This window comes from Cavia porcellus, unplaced genomic scaffold (assembly GCF_034190915.1).
Source record: "Cavia porcellus strain 051 isolate PalLab524CR breed Dunkin Hartley unplaced genomic scaffold, mCavPor4.1 scaffold_11, whole genome shotgun sequence".
In the NCBI taxonomy this organism is placed as follows: domain Eukaryota; kingdom Metazoa; phylum Chordata; class Mammalia; order Rodentia; family Caviidae; genus Cavia; species Cavia porcellus.
The window spans coordinates 46,078,322-46,105,511 of record NW_026947494.1 but is presented as its reverse complement, the minus strand read 5'-3'; the positions used below and the strand labels follow the sequence as shown (position 1 = coordinate 46,105,511).

General features: G+C 37.2%; 1 protein-coding gene across 1 annotated transcript; it reads left to right on the top strand.

Moving 5' to 3' along the window:
- The first annotated feature begins 11,514 nt into the window (after positions 1 to 11,514).
- On the top strand, positions 11,515 to 14,303 carry Actbl2 (actin beta like 2). Its single transcript, XM_003470242.2, has one exon. The coding sequence runs from the start codon at positions 11,616 to 11,618 to the stop codon at positions 12,744 to 12,746; it is 1,131 nt and encodes a 376-aa protein (XP_003470290.1). The 5' UTR covers positions 11,515 to 11,615; the 3' UTR covers positions 12,747 to 14,303.
- The last annotated feature ends 12,887 nt before the right edge of the window (positions 14,304 to 27,190 follow it).

Genomic DNA, 27,190 nt, shown 5'->3' with positions numbered 1-27,190 from the left:
AAGTGCCTAAAAACAGAAGGCAGTGGCCATTGTTAATCTATTATCATGATTTGAAACCCATATTGTTTTCATTATTCTGCTTAGTTTGGTTTTCTTCTGTTTCAGTTTGTCAAATTTTATTGTATTTGATGGCATGGATAGCTATCTCAAAAATAACAAAATATGTTATGGTAGCCATTATTGAATTCCTATTATCTTGTTTTAAAGGTCTATATTGCTTTCATTGTTTTGTTTTGACTGATTTTATTCTATTTTGTTTTGTTTGATTGCATTATGCCTGATGGTATAGGCAACTACTTTGAAGATAACAAGAGACATTATGATAGCCACTGTCGTTTTATTATTATCTTGTTTTGAAATCCTCTATTGCTTCCATTGTTTTGTTTTTATTGGTTTTATTCTGTACTATTTTGTTCGATTTTATTATGTCTGATGGTATAGGCAGTTATTCTCAAGATAACAAAAGGCATTATAGTAGCCATTATTGATTTCCTTTTATCCTATTTTGAAGTCATGCACCATGTTCATTCTTTTGTTTTGACTGACTCTATATGTTTTATTTCATTTGGTTTTATTCTCTTGAAAATTAAAAAAAAAAAAAGATGGTATTTCCCATTAGGGAACACAAAGACTTCACAAGAATTGTCTCTGTTGGTGTCTTTCTCCCTGAGCCATAACCAGATACCCTTTTCTATGCATCATTGGGAAACATTTGGTCTCTAAACTTAGTTTGATTACATTCAAATATTGATATTGCTACTGTTGTTCTATATAGCTTGGGTCAGTTTATTCTTGGAGCTTCAGTCTATTCTTCGAAATTAAGAATAATGGCCCCATGTACCTCAGAAGTGCTGTACATAAAACATTTAACATAGAGCCTAGTACACATAAAGTGACCACTAGTTACTAGTTTTCTTGTTCTCTCCACCTTTCAGGATCAGACCACAGAGTTTATCTCGGGATTAAATAGGTGGTTCCCACCAGTAATGGATGAACTTCTGTGACTCTTTATATTTTTCATTGCACAGTCTTCTCTCGTTTTTTCTCCTTTTCCTTGAAAGCAAGGTATCAGAGGGAGCAGAGCCGAGCCGCGGGAACCTGCTCGGGCATTGCTGACCACCTTCTCTCTGCCAGGAGGGTACACCACAGCTGCCCCACCTGGAGGAGGGAGCTGAGCCAGCCACCTGGAACCTGCTGCGGCCTTGCCTGTGACCTTCTCTCAGTCTGGCAAGCAACAGCACTACTGCCACCACCTGGAGGAGGGAGCAGCCCTGCGGAGGAGGTTTAAGGCCTAACTAGGCCATAGGGGTGAACTTCTATCAGCCCAGGGAGCTTTGCCACCCCAGGAGGTGGATGGTTACACAACATCCAATCCCTGGGAGAGTACTATATCCTTGCTGTAGGTGGTTGAGGGCCCACTGGGCTTGTGGCTATACTAGATTGGGCATAGCGGGTTTGGGCCTGCCTGGAACATGCCTGGTGGCCTTCTTTGCATCTGGGGAGCTTTGCTGCCAGAGGGGGGAGTGTGCAGCTTGAGGAGGCTTTAGGCCTACCTAAGATGAACCTGGCAACCTTCTTTTAATCTGAGGGCCTCGCTACCCAAGGAGGGAGCTACCCTACCAGAATAGTCCCAGGAGTCCAGAACATAGGAAACAATTTCCAACACACACAGGGGAAGCTTTGGAACAACACTTGACACACAGAAATATAGAAAAATGACAAAATAAAAGACCAAAATGCAATCTTAAACATCTACCCATCCCAAGAAAGCCTAGGAGCCATGTACGTAAAAGAAAATACATGCTATATGCCAGAAATACCTGAAATAATAGTAACTGAAATAAAGAATCAACTCCAAGTTTTAAAGGAATTCAAAAGAGAAATAATCTTCCAGGTAAAAGAAAAAAAGGATAAAAGTAATCACAGAGATGCCAAACACATCTGAAGAAGACACAGTTAAAAATAAGAGGAAAAAAATAAAAAGATAGAGTCCTTGGATGAACAATACAAGAAACAAAGAGAATACATAAAGCAGATTCAAAGAAATATACATGAAATCAAAAATTACATTGGAAGTTGTAGAAACCACCTTAAGGAAAGTGAGGATAGAATTTCAGAGCTCAAAGATAAGACTGCAGCTAGTAAACAGGAAAGGAAAAATATCTTAAAAATAACAATGAAACAGGAAATAACAATCCAATAGCTGCAAGATGACTCAAAGAAAAGCAACATAAGATTGAAAGGTATAGGGTCTGGGAATTTAGCTCAGTGGCATAAGTGCCTGCCTTGCAAGCAGGCAGTCATGAGTTCGATCCCTGGTACCAATTAAAAAAAAAAGATTGATAGGGATAAATGATAAAGAAAGAAACAACACAAATGATATCAAGAGACTATAAATGAATGGAAGTAATAGCTGAAAATTTCCCAAACATGAAAACAGACACTGACATTAGGATTAGTGAAGCATATAGAACTTCAAATAGCCATAATCAAAGCAAAACTACACCCAGACACATAATAATCACTATCACAGAAATCCAACATAAAAATAGAATATTAAAAGCTGTCAGAAAGAAGAGACAGGTCACCTATAAAGGAAAGCCTATCAGAATCGAGCAGACTTCTCAACACAAACAATGAAGTCAAGAAGAGCATGGAGTGAAGTATTTCAGATCCTAATGGAAAATGGCTTCCAACCTAGACTGATGTAACCAGAAAAACTGTCCTTCAAAATGGATGGAGAAATAAGATACTTCCATGACAAAGAACAGCTGAAGAGCTTCATGATCACCAAGCCAACCATGCAAAGAATACCGAAAGACACTTTAGATGCACATTGGAAAAAACCATAAACAAGATAGACAACTAAACAGTATGGAAAGATAAAGATGCAACAGCAAAAAGATAACATGTCAACAATAAAACAATATAAACAGTTACAACCATTAATATAAATGGTCTCAATTCACCAATTAAACGAAACAGACTGGCAGAATGGATCAAGAAACAACATCCAACCATATGCTGTCTACAAGAAACCATTCTAATCCAAAAGGAAAATCACAGACTGAAAGTCAAAGAATGGAAAACAATACTTTATGCAAAAGGAACTCAAAAAAGTGGGGGTAGCTATCCTGTTTGCAGATAATGTGAACTTTAAACCAAGAATGATCCTAAGTGACAAAGAAGGTCAATACATACTGGTTAGGGGAAAACTTCAAGAGGAAAAGATAACTATCTTAAATATATATGCACCAAATTCCAGGGCACCCAGTTATACAAAACAAGTATTAATAGAAGTGAAAAAATATATTAACAATAACACAATTATAACAGGAGACCTTAACACACCATTGATACCAAGGGACAGATCAACCAGACAGAAAATCAGCAAAGAAATAACAGAACTGAATCACACTTGTGAACAAATGGACTTGATAGACATATACAAAGTGTTCCATCCAACAACATCAGAATACACATTCCTCTCAGCAGTACATGGGATATTCTCTAGAACAGACCACATACTAACCCACAGAACATATGTAAATCAAGGCAAAAGAGTTGAAATTATCCCATGCATGCTATCATATCATAGTGCCATGAAACTAGAAATTAATGATAAAAAACTGCAAAAAATTCACAAACACATGCAAACTGAATAATACACACTTGAGAAATCAATGAGTCACAAAGTCACAGAAATTAAAAAAGAAATTAAATAATACCTACAAGCAAATGAAAATACAAATACAACTTACTGGAATCTGTGGGATGCAATGAAAGCAGTCCTCAGAGGAAAATTTATTGCACTGAGTTCCCACATCAGGAAAACAGAATGAATACAAATAAACAACCTGATGCTACACCTCAAACATCTAGAAAAAAAAAGAGCAAGTCAAGCTCAAAGCCAAAAGAAGGGAGAAAATCATAAAAATCAGAGCAGAAATTAATGAAATAGAGGTTAAGAAAATAATCCAAAGAATCAATGAATCAAAGAGTTGGTTCTTTGAAAGAATAAATAAAATTGATAGGTCCCTAGCCAAACTAATTTAAAAAAGGAAAGAAAAAGCTCAAATTCATGCAATAAGAAATGAAAAAGGTGAAATCACTACAGGCTCTGTAGAAATACAGAAGATCATCAATACCTATTTCGAAAACCTCTACTCTCATATGTTTGATAACACAGAAGAATTGGACAGATTCCTAAAAACATATGAAGTAACAAGTTGGGTCAAGAAGATGTAAAACTACTGAATAACCCAATTTCTATCCATGAAATTGAAAATGTAATTAAGTTCCTACCTACAAAGAAGAGCCCAGGCCCAGACGGATTCACTATGGAATTTTACAAGTACAAAGAAGACTTAATGCCAACACTGCTCAAACTCTTCAATGAAATTGAAAGGGAAGCAATTCTTCCTAAGTGACTCCTGGAAGCAAGCATAACTCTACTACCAAAACCTGAGAAAGACCCAACTAAAAAAGAAAACTACAGGCCAATTTCCCTAATGAACACAGATGCAAAAATCCTCAGTAAAATATTGGTGAATAGGATGCAGCAAATCATCAAGAAGAGTATACACCATGACCAAGTGGGATTCATCCCAGGCATGCAGGGATGGTTCAACATACGTAAGTCAATAAATGTAATCCATTGTATCAATAAAGCCAAAAGTAAGAATCACATGATCATTTCTACAGATGCAGAAAAAGCTTTTGATAAGGTCCAACACTCATTCATGATAAGAACCTTACAGAAAATTGGAATAGATGGTCTTTACCTAATATGATAAAGGCCATCTATGACAAACCAACAACCAGCATTTAAATGGCCAAAAATTGAAGGCCTTTACCTTACAATCAGGCACAAGACAAGGATGTCCCTTATCACCACTCCTATTCAATATAGTACTGGAAATACTAACCAGAGCAATTAGACAAGAGAGAGAAATAAAAGGGGTAAAAATAGGAAAAAAGGAAGTTAAACTATCATTATTTGCAGATGACATGATACTCTACATAGAAGACCCCTGAAACTCCATTCAAAGACTCCTAGATATAAAAAATAAATTCAGCAATGTAACCGAAATCAATGCTTGAAAATCAGTAGCATTTCTATACACTAACAACAAAATTATGGAGAGAGAAATAAGAGAAGCCACACCCTTCACACTAGCATCCAAAAAAATGAAATATTTAGGAATTAATCTTATGAAAGAAGTAAAAGATCTATACATGGAAAATTATAATACCCTGAAAAAAGAAATCGAAGAAAATCTCAGAAAATGGAAAGACATCCCTTGTTCATGGATAGGGAGAATCATATTGTGAAAATGGCCATTCTCCCAAAATTGCTATACAGATTCAATTCAATCCCAATGAAAATACCATCAACATACCTCATAGACCTAGAGAAATCACTCCTAAAATTCATCTGGAACCAGAAGAGATCTAGAATAGCAAAGGCAATTCTAAGCAGCAAAGGCAGGGCAAGAGGCATCAAAATCCTCAACTTGAAATTATACTACAAAGCTACTATAATAAAATCAACATGGTACTAGTATAAAAATAGATCTGAAGATCAATGGAATAGACTAGAAGATACAACCACAACTACCAACACTCTCGACAACCTTATATTTGATAAAGGGGCCAAACGTTCACTAGAAAAACTACAGTCTCTTTAATAAATGGTGTTGGAAAAACTGGCTCTCCATATGCCGAAAATTAAAACTAGACCCATGCCTATCACCATATACTAAACTAAAATCTAAATGGATCAAAGATCTGAATATTAAAACAGAAACAATAAATCTGTTGGAAAACAAAGTAGGTAAACATCTTGAAGACGTAGGGGTAGGTAGAGAATTCATGAATAGGAATCAAACCATATGGGAACTACTTCCCAGAATCAATAACTGGGATCACTTCTTATTAAAAAGTTTCTCCATGTCAAAAGAAATCTCCAGCATAGTGAAAAGAAAACCCACAAGCTGGGAAAAAAAATCTTAGCGAACTGTCCCTCGGACAAAGGACTTCTGTCTAAAACATATAAAGAATTTTAAAAAATCAGATCCCCAAAACTCAAGGACCCAATCCACAAGTGGGCCTCTGAAATGAACACACAGTTCTCAGATGAAGAAATACAAATGGCAAATAAATACATGAAAAAATGTTCATCATCGTTAGTCATTAGAGAAATGCAAATTAAAACAACACTGAGATTCCATCTCCAGAAAGAATGGCCAGGATCAAGAAAACTACCAACAACAAATACTGGAGAGGATGTGGGGAAAAGGAACTCTTCTGCACTGTTGGTGGTAGTGCAGACTGGTGCAGCCACTATGGAGGTCAGTCTGGAGATTCCTCAAAAATCTGAGATTGGAGGTCCCATTTGACTCAGCTATTCCACTAATGGGCATATTCCCAGAAGAACTAAAAGCATCATACTATATATGTGCACCCATGTTTATAGCAGCACAATTTGTAACAGCCAGATCTTGGAAACAACCTAAGTGTCCATCAACTGAGGAATGGATAAAAAAGATGTGGTATTTTTATACAATGGAGTGCTACTCAGCTATAAAGAATGATCACATTGAGATATTTACTAATAAATGGGCACAACTTGAGACCATACTCATAAACGAAATAAATCAAATTCACATGTATAAATACCATATAGTCTCCCTAGTGTAAGAAATAGTAAGAGTACATAAGAGTTTAGGGTAATCATGATTCCCTATTACATTGTTTTGAAGCCTTTTAATGATCGCAGTTGTAATGTGTCTGTCCTGGTTTTTTGATTTTATTATCTGTGATGATGTGAACAGCTAATTTGAGGGAAACAAGTCATTATAATAGCCAGTACTGGTAAACATCATCTTATTCTGAAGTCCTACCATGCTCTTGCTCTTCTGTTTCCATTGGCTCTATCATGTTGTACCTTATTGGATTATATTACATGTGAAAGTATAAACAAATTTCCTATTGAAGATGAGATAATATAGTAGCCATTGTTTGTTTTCTGTTATTTGGTTCTGAAAACCCTGTAATACTCTCATTCTCTTGAATGTTTTTTATACTATTTTGTTATGTTTGATACTATTGTATATGAAGTTATACTCAATTTTTCAAAGAAAGAGACATCGCGGTAGTTACTGTTAATTATGGGTTGTCTTATGGTGAAATACTGTTTTGCTTACATTGTTCTGTTCTGATCTGCTCTGTCATGTCTTAATCTCTTTATAATAAATAAAAATTTAAAAAAAATTTTAAAAAGCAAGGTACCATTGAAGACTAATCTTCGGCACAGGAGAAATCTATTCCTCTCCTTAACAACTTCGTTTACAAGTCAATTGAAATGACCAAAAGCTGCTCTATGCCATTTCTAAAGTTATAGTAAGAAAGTACTGCCATAAAATCCATTCTAGCTTTTTTAAAACAGGAGAGCTCCTCTGGCCCTAGCACAGGCTGAGGCTGGGAGTTATGGTCAGCTCACTACGTAAATGATTCTTGTGCTCAGATTTTCCTCCCAAGCACATCCTAAAACTGAGCAAGTTGTACCTCACTAAAACCACTTGTTCCTCCCTCTTGTCCTGCCTGCCTCAGTAAATAAGTGAGTCATGTTTTATTTAAGAGAAAACTTGCTATATTTTTACATTTTTTATACTATTATTTTACAAAAATCTACATAATTGAAATAAATCGGAAAATCACTATAAACTTTATCAGTGATTAATGGATTTATCATTTGTAAAAAAAATTAAAGCTATATATTAGAGATTTCTCCAGAGTGAATATTTTTAGTTCACAAGACATCTTGATATAATTTTACCATTGTGAAATATAAACATTACATAGTACAAACTGCCAATAAATGAAATTTTTAACTTTTAAAATTGACGTCTATATCTGTTGATGAACAAGTGTGTAATTTTTAAAAATTACACTAGTTACCCATCTCTTTATCTATCATTAAACACATTACACTAAAAGCCAATACAGCAGAATGCAATTGAAGCAGACTCACCAAACAGTTAACATATGGGAAGAGCTAAACATGTGCAAAACCCACTAAGGATACAAAGGCAGAGCGCAAAGGAACTCAGTGAGGACCAAGGAGGAGAACAGCTGGCTTCAGGGCTCTAAATCAGTAGTGAGAGACAGGCTTTCAGAAGTTAAAGGTCTGTAACACGGGATCTTGGCATTCTTCTCCCTTCCTCATGCCTGATAAGATCCAAACTCATGCTAGGACTCTAAGCCCTTGTTAGTTCTTATATAGAGACCTAGTTCCAAATACTCAATTGATTCTCTGACTCTATGCCAGCAATACTGCCTCCACGGGCAATCCTCTGTTGACCCACTGGAATTCAGCCCAGGAATCATCTCCCTTTGGCCATCCCTTGCCCTTTACCCTGACACCAGAGCCAGGCACACCTTCCTCCTCCTTCATGTCTATGTTCCATTTCTTTGTCCATTATATTGTGATATTAAAATTTTTTACAAATGATAAACAATGGCAATGTCTTATCAGAACACAAGCTGTTTCTCTGCATCAGTATCCAGTGGTCACCTGTTACCCTGGAAGGAGGTGGATTTCATCCATAAGACAATAAAGTCTTCAAAAACAAAGTTTGAATTTCATTGATCAAAATATTACCTATGCTGGCACATAGGAGAAGCTTACTAAATGTTTGTGGGTTGAACCAACAAGTCTAATGTCACTCTGCAAAGGCAATTATTTTCAATTTACAGTGGCACTGCTTTCAAGTTACTTCCTTGCATTGTGTTCATATAACACTCAGATCTGTACCTTATTGTAGTTTTGGATATTCATGTGGTAGTTAAAGTAGGCAAACTGCAAAAGAAAGTAAAATTCTGACCTTTCAGAAGTGAATTATAAGGATTTACATAGTTTTAGGTATACTAAACCTCTACAAATTCTCATGAGTTATGAAACCAGGTACCTCCAGGAACAGAACTTTCTGCCCCACTCCAGCCTTTGTATACTCTCTTCCTATGTTTCCCTCACACAAATTCTTACTACTTTTTAAAAAACTTAACCACCCAAGAGATGATACTTTAAAATGCTGCAGAATTATGATATAATCTGTTGTATTTGGGGGAGTTAAAAAACATAAACTTATTGCAAGATTATATAAATGATGAAAGTTTCTTTGGAATATGAAAACTAAAAGAAAAGTTAGCAAATCATTCACCAAAACATCACATCTACCACCCTCTCAAAGCATCAGTGATACTACATGAGCTTGGTATGAAACATCCCTTGGTTCAAAAACAATTCTCAGGCAGCTCTCATGAAGCTCCACTAGTACCTAGTACCACAGAGGCACACCACTGACATTTCCACTGATATGGTTCTGTTTTATAGTCCAGACTGAAACATTCATAAGTAATATAATGTAATGTGTATTTTATTTTCCATTTTGAAGTAGATGTGTAGCTCATTACAGGGCTTTTGTAAAGATATGCCCCAAGTACCATCCTATTGCAATGAAATATTGTTTTAATCAAAAGATGGGTTGTACATGAAAAAAAAAAGCTCACAAAACCATTCAGGTTAAAGGGTCAACATTTTAACAATTTTAAAAGAAGAATTACTCACTTACAGAAAATACTAAAGGAAAGGTTAGCTCTAGTGGAATCTCAAGAAAAACCGTGGATGTTGCTTTGAAACACATGTTCTGCCATGACTGATTTTCAACATGAAACTTTTGAAGACACATTATAGCACTGGATAGACCCAGAGAAAAATAATTCTGTATCCAGCACCAGACAAAAAAGGGGGCTGGACAATCAGCACAGTGTCATCATAGCTCTCCAAGAGGGTCACTGAGCAAAGACACAGGCTGTTTCTCCTGGCTTTGAACTGGAGAATGTGTCTGCTCAGTATGAGGGATACTGCTACAACTTACAAAATGAGCTTTGCTGAGTGAGTGACTGAATAAGTGAATGAATGACCAAATAAAGATGATTTTGGAGAACTCAGGGTGCAGATGAAAAATCACTGTGCTTTAGAAGAGCCAACGGATCCAAAAAAAAAGAGCCAACGGGTCATATTTTATTCACCAAACATATGGGAACAGAAGTAAAGAGTTTTCTTAATTGTTTTCTGCTGCTAATGTCCTACATTTTCTCTTAATGCGCATCTTACTAGGTTGCCTATATGTCTGTATTAAAAATAAAATTCAATTGGGGCTGGGGGTTTAGCTCAGCGGCATAAGCACCTGCCTTGCAAGCAGGCGGTCGTGAGTTCGATCCCCGGTACCGATAAAAATGAAAAAGACAAAAAAAAATAAAATAAAATAAAATAAAATAAAATAAAATAAAATAAAATTCAAACAAACTATTCCTCTAAAGTGATGAAGGTATAATGTGTCTTGGGGTGAGAGTTTAGCTCAGAGTCACAAGTGCCTGTCTGGCCCCCCCCGCCCCCCCCAAAAAAAACACACAAAGATATTTAAGGTATAATGCATCTTAAAATGGGAAAAGATAATACCATGACAGTTGTGCAGCTTTTAATATTTGCCAGAAGTTTTGATGTTACAATATAGCACAGTATATACATCTTGAAGACCAAAATGTTTTAATAATGAGTTCAAATATATATCTTTAAATTTTATCTTAACGTTAAATCTTGTTGATTATTGCATAACTTGAGTTTTATAAATTGCATTTTAATTAATAAATTAAGCAGGAAAGTTGAGACTGAAACCTCTGTGTAATCAACATGGACCAAATAGATCCTAGCTCTGTCAACAATATTAGGCATAAGAACTGCTTAATAAAATTAGGTTATTATAAACTTACATCAGAAAAGAAAGATCTATAATAAATTACTTCATTGATCATTTTGTTGCTTTTACTTGGTCTCTGACAGATTAGAAGTCTATTAAGTATCTGTATTTTGCATGGTAAAAGTTTATTATAACTGCAGCTATCAAGCTACCCTTGCAACTCCTTATTTTTAATAATTGAAATAACTTCTATCATAATGACATCCGATAAAATTAGGAACCTGATAAGGAAAATATCTTGAAAAAGTAAAACTTGCAAACTCAAATCTTTCATTAAAACGGTATATTAAGACTAAAAAGTTAGAGTTAGTGCAGAGAGAACAAACCGAGAAGGCAAATTAAGGAAGGCGAGGTCCCTCTGACAGTGTTACCATACCCACTATGAGCTCTCTTTCATCTAGTTTTTATATCCCCCATTGAATCACATAGTTATCTAGAAACCTCGCCAAGTAGGCTGACAGCCCTGTGTGGGTTGTCTAATTACAGTAACCTGGTACTTCGCCACTTGACTGCTAATTTTCCTTCTTTATAAAAGGAAGGACTACTAATAAATTCTGTAACCATAGTCATAATTAATGCTTTAAAAGTGCAAAAATGCTGGTAACTGGTGGGACAGGAGATGGGAGGAGTCAATGCATTCCTTTAAATAGTTGTGATCACACTACAGGCTCTTCTCTGAAGGCAGATCTGGAGGACTTTAGATTTATTCACTCAGTTTTTTGCATATAATAGGATTAGTAATTTCCTATATTTAAGTTCTACTTACCAGTCTGGAAGGGTCCAGCCGGCACCATGATAGATGATGAGCTGTCTGCCTTGGTAGTGGATAACGGGTCAGGGATGTGTAAGGCAGGCTTTGGGGGTGACGATGCCCCACGGGCTGTGTTCCCTTCCATGGTAGGGCGTCCTCGGCACCAGGGGGTGATGGTAGGTATGGGCCAAAAAGACTGCTATGTGGGAGATGAGGCCCAGAGCAAGAGAGGCATCCTGACCCTAAAATATCCCATTGAGCATGGAGTAGTCACCAACTGGGATGATATGGAGAAGATCTGGTACCACACCTTCTACAATGAGCTCCGCGTGGCCCCAGATGAGCATCCTATTCTTCTCACTGAGGCACCTCTCAACCCAAAGATCAACCGGGAAAAGATGACTCAGATCATGTTCGAGGCCTTCAACACACCTGCTATGTATGTGGCTATCCAAGCTGTGCTATCCCTTTACGCTTCAGGACGGACCACAGGAATTGTGATGGACTCTGGGGATGGAGTCACTCACACTGTGCCCATCTATGAAGGTTATGCCCTGCCCCATGCCATTCTACGTTTGGATCTGGCAGGCAGAGACCTGACTGATTATCTCATGAAGATCTTGACAGAGCGAGGTTATAACTTCACCACTACAGCTGAGAGGGAAATTGTGCGGGACGTCAAAGAGAAGCTGTGCTATGTGGCTCTGGACTTTGAGCAGGAGATGACTGGTGCAGCTGCATCCTCTTCCCTGGAAAGAAGCTATGAGCTTCCTGATGGGCAGGTTATCACTATTGGGAATGAACGCTTTCGATGTCCTGAAGCCATTTTCCAGCCTTCCTTTCTGGGCATTGAATCCAGTGGAATCCATGAGACAACCTTCAACTCTATCATGAAGTGTGATGTGGATATTCGTAAGGATTTATATGCCAACACTGTGCTGTCTGGAGGCAGCACCATGTATCCAGGCATTGCTGACAGGATGCAGAAAGAAATCGTAGCCCTGGCACCAAGCACCATGAAAATCAAGATCATAGCTCCCCCAGAGCGGAAATATTCTGTTTGGATTGGGGGCTCCATTCTGGCCAGCCTGTCCACTTTCCAGCAGATGTGGATCAGTAAGCAGGAGTATGATGAGTCTGGTCCTCCCATCGTTCATAGAAAATGTTTCTGAATGGTCTTCCATGTTAAAGGGCTTGTTTTATTTTTCTTTTTTCTAGGTCACAAAAATGGTACAACTGTCATCCACTAGAATTAAGGTAAATAGTCCACTTTTCCTACTGTGCAAACCAGCAGCTCTATCTCTCCATCCGAGTATCTTGGGCTCTGCTCTAGATAATCACATCACAATCTCTATCAGCTAAAGAATTCTGATACCAATATTGTATAGTCTTGTGTTCAAGAGCTCTAAAATATGAAGGTTTGCAACAATGAAAGTAAGTAACAGGAAGTAAAGTTATGAGAAATGTCATGAGGAAATTCCAAGTTTTAAAACCTAGTTCTTGAAAAAATATTCAGTAATAGCAGGTTGTTTAAATCCGTAGAAAAAGAATGTATTTAACAACCACCTCTTATTAGTTAAATAAGAATTACTTAACTAATAATATCTCTATACTCATAGGCACAAGGGAAATAAAATATGACATATTAAAGTGTATTAGTATGTTTGAATACATGAACAGCTAATAAGAATTTCTTCTCCAATAGTCATCATCTTAGCATCTCTGTTTTTTAATTGATTCATATTAAATGAACAGATTAATGTGGTACATCAGTCTGAACTATCATTTTAACATCTTGCTTTTGAAACTCCTCATACTTTCAAAATAATAAAACTACAGATAATGCTTCATTTTTAAAATAGATTATTGTCACATGGAATTAATGTCATTCTGGTTCAATTTGATGTCAATAGTTTTGCTTGTATTTCTTTGCATAGTAATACATGTCTGGAATAATTTCTGTCGGCCACAATTTTAGAGATCTCTTATATGCAAGGATTTCACTATAAGGAATTGCATTGTAACTTTTTTTTTAGAGAAAAAAACAAAACAGAAAAAAGGGTAGAAATAATACAGAATTTAAAAAGAAATAATAGTAAGAAATTACTAGTTGATAAATTACATATTGTTATCTTAGATGTAGTTGTTCAAGTTATAAAATCAAAGCATAAAAAGTGAATTATAAATTTTAGAAACAATGTAATAGCCCTAGTGTGTTTTTGGAAAGACTTTAGAAAAATTATTTATTATGGCTAATAATTAGCCATACTTCTTCATTCAAGTGTCTCTCAGTGTTATACAAGTTCTAACATCTTAAAAAATAACGTTTCTAAACATTTTAATGAATCCAGTGCTAATTTTACAACCAATTTTAATTTCTAGTGACTTTATTTTAATCTATGATGTGATTTCTGATTTTTGGCTATCAGGATTATTTGTATTTTCAGGAAGTTTTCTGAATATTTAATACATTTATTTGGGTTGCTTTATCAAGCTATTGGCTTGGGAAGGAATAATCTCTTCCTCTTAGTTGGGAAACTTCTGCTTTTATTTTAAATCCCTAAATTATAATCTTTAAGCATTTTTGGTTAATATAAAACTTTTCAAAAATTCAATTATTCCTTACTTCCTTTATCTTACGACAGAATTTTTAAACATCTGTTATCCAAAATGCATCTGAAAAGGCACTTTATTTTGTAAGTCTTGGAGTCTCCTTTCATTAAATTAAAAGTGCTTCAAACCTGCATGTTTGAATTGTCTGTTATTGCCCCCACAATCCTTCCCAAAGAACTGAAGAATGATCTAGAGAAGGTTAATCTTTATGTATGACATATTTACTCAGTTGTTACCATTTTGTACCCAATACATTTGAACATGTAAATGTTAAAAGACAACTAAAAAGAAAAGATGGCCAGTCAGATAAGATTACAAATTTCTCATAATCTTAATTTAAAAGTTCAAGCTTAATGGATGAGCTGGTGCTCAAGTAATTAGTAGCTAGAGATATTAGCAACAACAATATCTTGGATTTATATGCTACAACCCTTCCAATTTGCAAAATGATTACTTCTCACAAACATTCTGACCTACATTCTGAATTACCAGAAAAAAAATCACATCTCTCCACCCACAGAAAAATTATGGGACACAGTAAACCGGAGTTGGTAAGGTGATATCTAGAGTTAGCTATTAAGATTAGATGACAAGACAAAACTTATAATGCCAAGAGAAATGTAAACCTCAGGTCTTTGGATATTATCCTACTCATCAATATCGACTGACTATGGATGAGTTTGAGGAGGAAAATGTTCATTTTGCAACTTTATATTTCAAAAGTGAAATCATTATTTACATTAACATGTTCTTTATCAGTGGCTCACAAGTCTAGCTCATCAACCGAATTACTTAGAGAACTCTGTATAAATACAGACATGCTGGTCCTAGGCTCAGAAATTCTGACTCAGTAAGCCTAGGGCAAGGATTAGGAGATTCAAATATGCAACCAACCAGAATAATCACAGCTCTAGGTAACCCAGAACCTAAAGTACTCTACAGACTTCAAGATCCAAAAGGAGTATGGGAATTTTCATCCTAAGTTGAAACAGCAACTGAAGAAATCCTTCCAAATGAATTTGATACCACTGTAAATGATTTTCACTCTCCCTCAGCAATGCATCTCAAGTACTTATGGAAGGCTAGCATGATTTCACAAGTCCCCCAATTATTTCCCAATAGACAATATTTTTTGAAAATATATTTTCAGACTCAAAATCATCTCCTCCACTATTCTTGCCTATGCTTATTTTTCGATAGTTAGATAAAATATTTTTAGGTTGGACTATATCCTAGACACCAATTCAAAACTGTGTAATAGAGAAAGACCTAGACATGAATACTGCATTTGCCAGATAATCATAAGATAAACCTTTGAGTGACAAGGGCCTTACCACATTTCTGTATTACACAACTTATTAACTCAATACTTAACTCCAGAATTTACTAGACTAAGGCTTTAAGAACATTGAAAAACTTATAGCCGAACAGTAGAGGTAAATGTTAGTTAGTTCACAGACTAACCACAGACCAAGGTATAGGCTCATGCATATTAGAACACTTTAAAGCCAGAGTAATGAAAGGATTCACAGAGTAAACAGTCACTGATTTAAATCTCAGCGCTCACACAAGTTGTATTAAAGACTAAAAGTTAGGCAGCTCAAGTATAATTATGATCAATACTAGCCCTTTAGTGGGCAAGTTGATTATCATTTTGAAAGTTCAAACTGGGCCATATTAGAAACTTTGGAAGTACACAACTTCTAAGGGTAAATTCAGGCATCACCATAAAGCTTTATAGCTTTCTCACCCTTCTTTCCTAGGAAAAGTGACAAGCTCCTCTTTTGTGCCCTCACTATATTGTTTACCTGCACATTGGTATTACAAAAACATCACAAATATATCTATATTTGTCATGATGTAAACATTAAGTGACTCCCAAAAACTCATGCATTGCGAGATTGACCCTCAATGAAGCAATATTAGGAAGTGGAGGCTTTGAAAGATGACCATAAGAATGCTAGGTAACTTAATCAATTTATTAGTTCAGCCATGAATTCACAGCTGAAAGTACTGTTAGGAGATGGGGCCCACTTGGGGGCAGCTCACTAGGGACATAACCTAGGTGAGCCACCTTGAAGCCAGCCAACCAGAGGCTAAAATCTCTGAAAATATAGCCACAATACTACTTATGTTGCGTGTGTTACGTATTTTGTCCCAGCCATGGAAAGCTAACCTATTGCCTTTTGGTCGTCCTGACGTAGCATCACAAAGTACCCAAAGGTCAGAGGCAAGGATAGCATTCTTGCACTTCTGAATCTTCAAAGATTTTCCTAGTGACACGTACACATATTAACTCAATAAGTACAATTTGAATTAATAAATAAGTCTGTGAATTCTGATGTGTTTTATGAACATCACAGTTCTGCACTCTGTATTTCTCACCACTATTCTCAGCACTAGTCCATCAGCATCTACCTCATTTGCTAGTACTGTCTTTCTTCTGATATATTTTCTCTTCTTTCTTTTTCTCTTTCTTTTTCCATATGTTGTTCCCATGCTTTTCACATATAGAGTTAGATTTTAATAACATTTTACTGATCAATAATTTTTCATCCTTCTAATTGATCAATCAAGCCCAGCTTTTGGAAAATGTGCTAGTTATGTGACTTCTGATATTTTAGAAAGAATGAAGAAGAAGGAAGGAAAGGAAGGTGGAAGAAAAGAAAGAAGGAAGAAAAGATGGAAAGAAGGAAGGATAGAGAAATACAGGGAAAGAGAATCTAAGTACAATAATGTATTCAGCTTGTAATCCATTTATATTGTTGGTGACAATTTTCTCTGTTCTCAAAGTTCCCAGTTGCAACTGAGAGTTTCCAGTATCTGACTCAGTAATGTTAGACATATAAGTTAGACATTATATTATATCAAAAAACTATGCTTTTCTAGTAAGTAGTCACAGTCTGCTTCAACTTTATGAAAGATTTCTTTCAAAAAAAATCTTTGAAACTAAGAACTAAACGTAGTTTTGCAAATACTGCTTCCAGATGCTGATAAATACAGTTGAAATGATTTTGGAGGCTATATTATATACATGTACACGTATGTATCTGTGGAGAGAGACCATACATTAAAATCAATGGATACTTTAAGGCTTTTTTTAAATACAAAAGAAACTATCCAAACTATAGCTGCCATTTTTAAAAAAATGTTGTAAAGACTCTATAGCTTCCTTGAGACTTCTACCTTGTTTTCAGACTATTCTAAATCTGATCCCCTAAACATTTTATAATTTTATGTTCAGTTAAATCTATTCAACATATGTACCAGCATGATATGTTGACTGATATTTCTTCTGGGCCATATCCAACCACTACTTGAAAAGATGGAAACACAAATTAACATTAATTGGCTATTTGGTAATATGTAGATTAAAAATCAAAGCTTTCTCCCTCAAATTGGGAAGGAGGCCTGTGTAACATATACAAACCATATGACCTGGTACCTGGTGACACATAGAGCAAAAAAAAAACTCATATATCCCTTTCTTAGGTATAATGTGGTATGAAAATACTTTCCTATTTTATAGGATACGAGTTGACAGAGTAATAGAGACACCAACACTGTGTTTTAATTTCCCTCAACATTGCAATTTCTCCTTGACCCACTCAAATAGAAGTCACACGGCAAAGAGTCTCTGTCACAACCCCTCTACTCCTATTTCACAAAAACAGCCATACACAGCATGAAAATAAATAAGATTATATTCCAATAAAATTTTCACTTGCAGAAAAACAGGTGACAGTATAAATTTAGTCCATGGGCTGCAGTTTGCTATTAAAAAAGAATTTTTTCCCAGTGAAAATAAAAATTATTTCATTTAATTGGAAGCTTTAACTATCCCCTGGTCACTTTTAGCTCCTTTTGCAACTGGATGAACTGGTCTGAAAGGAAATTACTCATGGCTTAAATAACTAGCCCTGAAAACCAAGTGGGTGTAAGTCTGTTACTTTATAAAGGAAGCAAGACCAATGATGAACAAAGCCAGAGGGGCACCGTGGAGTAAGTACCACTTGCACACATACATTTAGCAATAAAACTACTCACAGCTACTGTAATTCTACGTGGACAGAATACTAAATTCACCAGGGTAAAGGATCACCCCCAGGTAAAAGCAACATACTGCCAGCCAAGTGATTCCCTTGAAGAGTTGGTTTGAGGGAAAAGTATGAGTTGCAGATTTAATTTTTTTAGGGTCCAAAACTAAATACTTGTTGGGATATACTTGACTCAGCAAAGATAGAGGGCACAGTCCTCTTTCTGTAACTCAGAAAGACAGAGTTACACAGTAGAACTATCAGACCAGGAGAAAGCCAACTGAGTCAGCTGGGTTGGGAGTCTAGAACTCATACATGTGGGCTACATTAATACATTCATAATCACAGCATCATGATGCTGGGGTGGAGCGGGGAGAGTACACTCCTTTATCTTGGTGACATAGTTTCATTAATTGCGATTAACATGTTCTGCGTTAAGATTAAAGATGACAAAAAATGGTATCTTGTGTTTTCTAGTGGATTAGACAACTTTTGAACAGAGGTTATATTTGAAGAATATATGACAATTGCCTCAGTTGTGGTTGTACCTATGCACAGAATTCCTAAAAATGATTTATCTTACAGGTGCAAGTCAGAGATGGTTCCATATCAGTAGATCCCGTGGGAATAGCAAAGGATGAAATGTAGAGTCTAACTGAGATGAAAACTGAATGTTTAGAACCTCTGTTCCTCTATGTTTAGAACCTAAATAGCTGTAGGAAGTAGACATCGCTCAGTTATGATATTCTCACCAGAGAAAAGATGGAGAAAGTGACAGCCTAAGGGCTAATGTGATCCAGAGCAGATTGGCACTGCCACTTAGTGGTATGCTTGAGAGAGGGACTGGACTGTGTAGGCAGCATGAGCAAACCGTAGGCTGTTTTTCATGACTTGAATCAAAGTAGTGGTAGAATGTCTTTCCCATTGTCATGAGAGCCCATAGTATCACCAATGATACATGTTAGATGTGCTTTTCAGTGGAGCACAATTCCCTATGAGGAGCTGCACCAGGAGAAGAAGACGGGCTGAGAGCCACACGCTTCCTATAGATGCACTAGGCATAGGGAACAGACTTTCAGTTGAAAGCGAACATTCTCTTGGAAATTTTAAAACTTCAAATTATTCACATTGCTGAGCCTGTTCTTTTTGAAAATACAATGTGAGAAATTTTTAACATTTTAAATTTTTACTTCCAGACCCAGCAATATTAAAGCTTGCTGCTTAGAAAGGAAACACATGCTTATAATGTGATGAAATATCAGGCCATTCCAAGGAATATGCTTAAGCAACTTAATATGATCTAACAGACTATCAATTGAATCACTTGAATCACTCAGCTACTTCCAAAGGAAAATCTGTGGCATTTCTACCAATTCCTTTAATATTAATCCTTTATACTTTACCAAAACTAACAACGTATGTTTTAGTTATATTTGATTTATTTCAGAAAAAATTGTATGAAGAAGTACTCTTGTGAACAATCTTTCTAGAAAGAATACTAGGACTGCCCATAAAAATTCCAAATCTAATAAAACTAAGAAAAAGTTTTCTCTATCTCTGGCCTTGAATTTAAATGACAAAATACATTCAGCGTTTCAAATTAAGAAGGAAAATTAACTCCAGGGAGATTATAGAAAGTAGGTTAATACTTAGGAAAGTTTTGAATTTTAGATTGAAATATTCAAACAAAACCAACATTATCTTTTTGGTTAAGCAAGCACAGGCAATTTTTAGTGTTTGCTTCCAGCTTTCCAATAAAGCTTTCCATTTTTTATATTTGCTAAATGACTTGAATAAGCTTGTCGCAATACTTTTTTTGGAAATCACAGACAGTGTCTCTGTCCCTACTTGATAAATACATCTGTTCAACCTACCAAGACATTCCATGTCCTTAGTTGGAAAAGTAAAATGAGAAAAAGAAAAGAATAAAATTGACTTCTGGTAGCTTCCTGACTCCCTCATATGGGGTGCATACAAATGTGCTCTGATTCCTACCTAAGAGCTTCTTAGAATTTCAATAAACCCACAATAATACAAAACACATATTTCAAAGAAAAGAAAACCTTGTCAAGCTTCTGAGTTTACTCCAAATCAATGTACAACTGTAAACAACAAGACAGCTTCCTCTAATTGGATGAGCCATGTGTGCTTCTAGCATTTGAAGGCTTCTTGTCACAAGCAATCCTGTTTCATTTAGAGCAACTGCACCTTTGAATAGAACATCTATGTTGAGATCTTAGATACTTTCAAAATCAGAATAGTGCTAGGAGAGACAAGGGAAACTCAAGAATAGCTACAAACAGATACAAACTCAACCAAGATGCATAAAGGTTTTTTTTTTATTTTAAAGCAGAAAAAAAAAGAAAAATCAATAAGGAAACAAACCAAAAAAACAACAAAAGCAACAACAAAAAGCAATAGCAATGTAAGTTTTCAAAACAAGATGACAGGAATTTAACAATGGTCATTATATTTCGTATTGTTATATTCAAAATAGTTGCTCAGGTTTCCAGATCCAGGAATAAAAGAAAACAATAAAATGGAACAAAACACTGGCTTTCAAAAACAAAACAGAAGGAAATCCCTCACAGTTGCTGTAGTGCATATTGTTATCCTCCAAACAGATGCTCAAACTACCACTTTTAGGTGAGCAAAGTCAATCAAACAATATAAGAATTAAGGTTTCTTTTTCTTTTTTGAGTTGTTTTTGTTTGTTTGTTTGTTTGTTCGTTCATTTGTTTTTTACTTTAGTTGCTATCATCTCAGCCTGAGTTCCTCCAAATCAGCCAGTTGCTTACGGGGAGGGCGTGGGGCTTCCTCTTCTTGTCTCCCAGCCCACAAGCCAGCTGGCTTACAGGAAGGTGTAAATTGGCTTCTAGATTCTCTTCCCATTCTGCATGGCTGCTGCTGGGTCATGGGGAAAAACTGAATAGTTTTAAACATGTGTAATTCAGTAACCAGGTAGTATATTAGCTGTGACTAAAGACTTGGAACCAATATTTCCTCACTCACCTCTTAAGCAAATGAAAGGATGCACTGCAGACATCAATAGTGCTGCCCAGAAAGGGCCTGGGATAAATCAGACTGCAAGATTGACCATTTATTTATGTAAAACCTAACTCCTGAGTAAAATTTTATGTTAATTTTTTAATCCATATTTGAATCACCCTGTAATTCCCAACCAGCCAATAGGGTACAGGGCCATGGAATAAGGATGAAAGGAAGACAGTTGAGTGAAAAATGACCATAGTGATGGCTCTCATCTTTCTGCATCTCTCCAGGATACAAGACCTTCCCCAGCCTGACACAAGGAAAGTCCTGCTGTCGGGGGACTTGCCATTTGTGGCCTTTCTCCATGTCTGTTTTCCCCCCATCAGCCACCTCCTCCTGCCTCCTGGAGCAGTGCTCTAAAGTGACTTTGTGGCTATCAATCCAGTTATGCATCTTCTAGCTATCAGAGGGAAATGGACATCATCAGTCCTTGTCATCAGCCCACTTCTGAACTCTCATTTCCTCTTTTACTTATAAACATTGTGAGTACATGAGATAATCCAAGATGATCACTATCTCAGCATCCTTAATATAATCACATTTTAAAATTCCTTTTGCCAGATAAGGTGACATATTCACAAGTGTTTACTCAGGGTGTGGGGAGGGTAGATGGATATCTGTTTTTTAGGGAATGGGGTACAGTTCTGCTTGCCATGGGGGTGTTGTATCTTTCATCTGGAATCACATGGATAAGCTTCAGACACTTTAAGAGTCACATACAGACAGAAGCACAAATCTAACAGTAGAATCCATGACTGGCTCTGCCTTCAATCCCAACTTGAGTGCTGCCAGGTAGATTGTGTATCGCATGCCTAGATCTAGATTCCCCTACTGCTCATGACCGAATGTGGCCACAGACATTAACCTCCTCAGGACTCAAACTTCTCATTAAATAATACAATCTGAATCCATGAGGTAAGGTGTCAGTAGCATGTGGTATCATGTCTTGTGCATAGTAAGCATTAAATAAATATTAATGAGGACAATGAACGTGTCCAGAATAAACAGATGCCAGAGAAAAAAGACAAAACGTACATAATCCGTATCTTTCTTCACCCAACTGTAGTAATAGTTCTTTATTTTAAGCAGATTTCAGGCCTTTGAAATGATCTGGAGGTAGTGGAGGGAGATGCAAATTCTGCTGGCTCGGGATTGCTGACCATCGAGAAGGAGCCGAGCCAAAGTGGGGAGCACATCACTTAGAGCCAGGTTCAGGAGACACTGGTCAGTGTTTCACTCTTAGGCTTCATAAGATGAAAGTTTGGCAACTGATTAAATGAAAAAAAAAAAAACATAAAGGAGAAGTAAGAGTGGTCCAAAGGCTTTCCACGGGCTTCCCTGGATGACGGCAGATCCAAGTCTGGGTGCGCTAGGCAATGAGAAAGGAGGAATAAGACCCCCAGCCTCTTCCCTTGCATTTGTTCAAAGCTGAGAAAAACAAAAGACCTTTTATAAGTGTCCAAGCAGGCTAATTTTTGCCAAATAACTGTACCCTCTCCATTTTCTTCTTCTCCAATAGTAATGTTTTTGGAAAGTGCCTACACTAACTTAAAAATTCACACCTTTAAAATGAGTTACAGGGTGGTAAACACACCCCCTCCCAGCTTTCTGAGATCTTGACTTATCTGTGACTCTCCTCCTGAGTTCCAGTCCAGAAACACCAGGCATCTTGGCCACTAACCTGGCTTCCACCGTACCCAGCAGAGCTTGGCTCTGTTCTCATGATGCTCATGGTTCCCAGTGAAGTACCCTTCTTTACTCCCATGGCCCACTTTCAGGCCCTGAGAAATATAGTATCAGGCTCCTACACAGCAAGGTGCCCAGACTTTGGGCATAGTTCGGTATTTAATTTTTAAATATTTAGACACATAATATGTGCACCTCCAGTAGCACTCTTACCCTGGGTGTTATAAATGCCAGGGACAGATCCTAAAGCAGTATTTCTTCCATCATGAAATTCATCCTAAAGGAATGTCAGTGAACCAGGGAAGCAGAATATAAGTATTTTCTCCAAGCTCACAAACCTAGCCACAGAGGTACAAAAGAATAGGGCCAGACACCAAATATCTTCCCAGTAAATTAAGGTTCCTTCATGCCTACAAATGTAAAATATAGTTTCTCTACACATCAGTTTCGTGGATTTTATCTGAAAGTAACTGAAAACGGACTCAGAGTCCCAACCACATCATGTATGCTAAAGGAAATGAATTACATTAACAGAGAAAATGTCCATAAAACTCCAAACACACTTTTCTTTCATGTCACATGGTCTTCATCGCAAAAAGGATGTGGTGGTCTGGGTAGTTTCAGTGAGTATTTCAGGACAAGCGTGTCTGATGAAGCTCTGGAACAATAGCCTGGCCTCCTTGGGGATTCTCATCTGCTGCTGTCTCAAATCCTTGCCAATGTCTGTGCCTTGAGATCCACATTCAGCAGGAGGCTGACCACCCACAACCCATTGTCCCAAACAACCAGCTCCAACATTTCCAGTATGTATCCCATTTAAGAAAAGCTGTTGCACTGATGTACTAAAATGTCTAAGGAAAGCCTACAAAGGGAAACAATTGAGGGCAACAAAGCCAATCCACAAAGATTATGTCAAAAGTTTATTAAGAAAATCCTAACTTCTCATAAGAAAATAAATGAGCACCTGTGGCCAAAAGGCCAAGGGGAGGGAGCCAATGAAGAAAGCACCCTGCACGGGCCTGGATTTAGTGATAGCCTACAAGCTGCTAACAGCAGACAGCTCAGGGTCTGAACTCCTCCACCACTAATTTGGGGCCCCAGCACACCTTTCTCTCCTTCCTTTCTTACTCTTTACTTTGTCCCTACTGCTTAACCTCATTGCCTCACCCTTCCCATCTCAAGTTTTATTCTCAAAATTATAATGCAAATATTTTTGACATTTCTGCTAATACTAAATGTCTCAATGGTACACATGGAATATCATTTAAAATATATATATATATATCAGAAATAAAGCATGAAGAGAAAGCCAAAGTCCACACAAAATAAGACTAAGACTAAGAATAAGAATAATTCTCTGTACACAGAAACTGGCTTCATAACAATCAATGCCCATCATTCCACACTTCCCCTTCAAAGCCCTCAAGGGCATTTAAAAGATGAGGGCAAACATAGAAAAGGTAATATAAAGTCATTTCATTTTCTAGACAATGTAATCTTTGTAAATGCAACACTAGGTTTTCTGAAAAACTGTAAAACCCTGTTTCCTGATGGTCAACTCCAAGAGTAAGGCAAAGTTCCTGGGCACGGCCTGTCTTTTGGGAGCAGAGACAGAGTCTCACATTGTAGCCTAGGCAGGCCTTGAATTTCCAGTGTAGTGCAAGCTGGCCTCAATTTTGTGATTTTCCGGTCTCCACCTCCCAAATGCTGAGATTATAGTATATGCCACACAATTGGTTTGGTCTCCTTTTTAAATCAAAAATACATATTTTCTAACACAAGGAATGGTCTTCTCCATCACCCAGACTCTTCTTCAGCAATGGATGGACTAGGGAATAGCAGGGGTCATTTACTAACAAAACTATCTCACTTTTCTGAAGTCTGGTCCTCTTAAGGTCCTCCTAAGACTATAAGAGCTTCTCCTCCCACCAAATCTACCTTTACTACCTTGGATTGGAAATCAAAATTTCAGTTTTCTTAGACCAATTTCCATTTCCGTGCTAGACTGTGAGCTTGGGAGTACAAACTATTCATCCTTGCCAGACTCCATCCGTATCCCTAAATATTCCCTAAGGCACAGGGCTTTCTGGTTCCTGTAGATTCAAAAATGATACCTGGTTGACTGCCTACTTGTGGGAGAAGGAAATAGCAAATTTTCATCTAGAGAGATGCAGGGGCAGAAGCGAACTCTACGAAGCAGCCCACACTACACTGGCATGAGATCAACCTGCACTTAGATTCTGACTGTGCCTCTCCCTATTAATGATGAAGTAATCCTTCTGCATGTATTCCTCCATCTGGAAATAAGAATTATAATACCTACTTCAGAGCATGATAAGTACACCAGATGGAACAATTATTGGAAAAACTCCAGGTATCCTGCTAAAGAGATTTCACTATTTTTTTCTGAGTCAGAGAAATATTTATAGGCAAAATCAGCTTTAATTATCTGTGTTCAATGATCCTTCAAGTGACCCCAAGTTTCTTGCAAAGCTTTGTATTTAAGAAAAAATATATTAAGAAAATTAGAAGCTAAAGCAAGACTCTAAAGGGTGTTCTGAAGCCATAAAAATATTTGCTAAACTGAATTCAAAGTGAGTGCTGCTAAGTAGAAACTTTATGTGTGGGTGACATGGGTCAAAGCTGGGGCAATGCTGGGGTGACTTGGCTCACATGTCAACAGAGAGGGCTCCGTGTGGCCAAGGTGTCAGGTGTTCCGTAGGTTCGCCAGCATCGGCCTGGGCTATGTGGTCCCGTAAAGGATACTGTACTCTCCCACCTGCCCTGTAACCATCAGTAACCTGTATTCAGACTTGCCCATGATCCCTGAGATAGTGCACTGCTCCTGACCCAGAGAGAATTGGTGACTTTCAGCATTAGGATTCACTGTAATTAAAGAAGCCACATTCTATTTCAAGATTTTTTGGGATAATTTTACTCCTCTTTTACTCCTCTGACAGAATGTTAGTTTTAACTAATTTGCTTATGGTCCATATCTGAATATATTTGTACAATGGATTTCTTTTTCCTATGTATCTACTCTCTGAAATGAATCTAGTTCAAGTGACTAGCACACATGCAGAGAGGGCTGCGACCAGCTCTGTTTCACTGTGTTTGCACAAAGCCTGTGCCAGAGCAATGAGAAAAAACTGTCTATGGGGCTGGGGATTTAGCTCAGCGGCATAAGCGCCTGCCTTGCAAGCAGGCAGTCGTGAGTTCGATCCCCGGTACCGATAAAAAATGAAAAAGACAAAAAAAAAAAAAAAAAACTGTCTAAAGTTGCTGACTTAGAGTAAACTGTAACTTATGTATGCCTAAAGTTTTTGATTTTTACAGCTCTATCCCTGACAGATCCTTCAGAGTTGATTCCAAACTATCATCCCATCTTTAAAACAGAAAACTGATCATCAGGCTGGGGATTTAGCTCAGCAGCATAAGCACCTGCCTGGCAAGTACGAGGTCGTGAGTTCAATCCCAAGTATCGAAAAGAAAAGAAAACAAAACTGAACATCAAGAGCTGATAAGTGGCATTCCTGCCCCAGTGAGCCTAGTGATAGAGGCAGTGCCAGGCCTGGTGCTAATCTGGGTTCTACCTCTTATGCCTGTTATGGACATTAGAGAAGTAGGTCAACCTCTTCACACCTCAATATTATTATCTGTAAGATTATATAGCAAAACCTACACTTAATAGGGCATGCTTAGGGTTAAAGGAGATAAGAAATAGATGCTTCCATACTTGCTAAATAGCATGCTTTCTAATAAAACATCTATGAGTTTTCTTTTTCCACTGACCCTGTAAGATGTTCTAAAGACCAAAGTTCATGTCATCTAGGAAGAAAGACTCCAAAGTTCAAAGACAGATGTTACTAGAAGCTTCCATTAGTTCAGGATAAGAATAGAAGGTGTGGCAATCTGGAGCTATGAACCATGATCAAAATAGCACTCCTTGTTCTAGGCTTTTACCACTGCGTGTAATTTGTCCCCAGAATCACTTTCTTTTCTTTCGTCTGGATTTCTCATCTATGCTAGACACAAAGCAGAAGACTTTGGCAGAAATAAACTAGAGAGACAACACTCCCTCAGCAGGTAAAATAGTTTAAGACTGAGCTTCTGTCTGTGCATCCCATCCCCACCAATTGCCCCCAAGACCTTCATGCTAAGAAATGTGTGAATACCAGGCCAGCACTGGTCAGGCTGGGGAAGCCCTGTCAAATCAACTGCTGTTGTTA

What these genes read in the sequence shown, in the direction of transcription:
- Actbl2 (XM_003470242.2), top strand. Translation starts at nt 11,616, where the DNA reads ATGATAGATGATGAGCTGTCTGCCTTGGTAGTGGATAACGGGTCAGGG.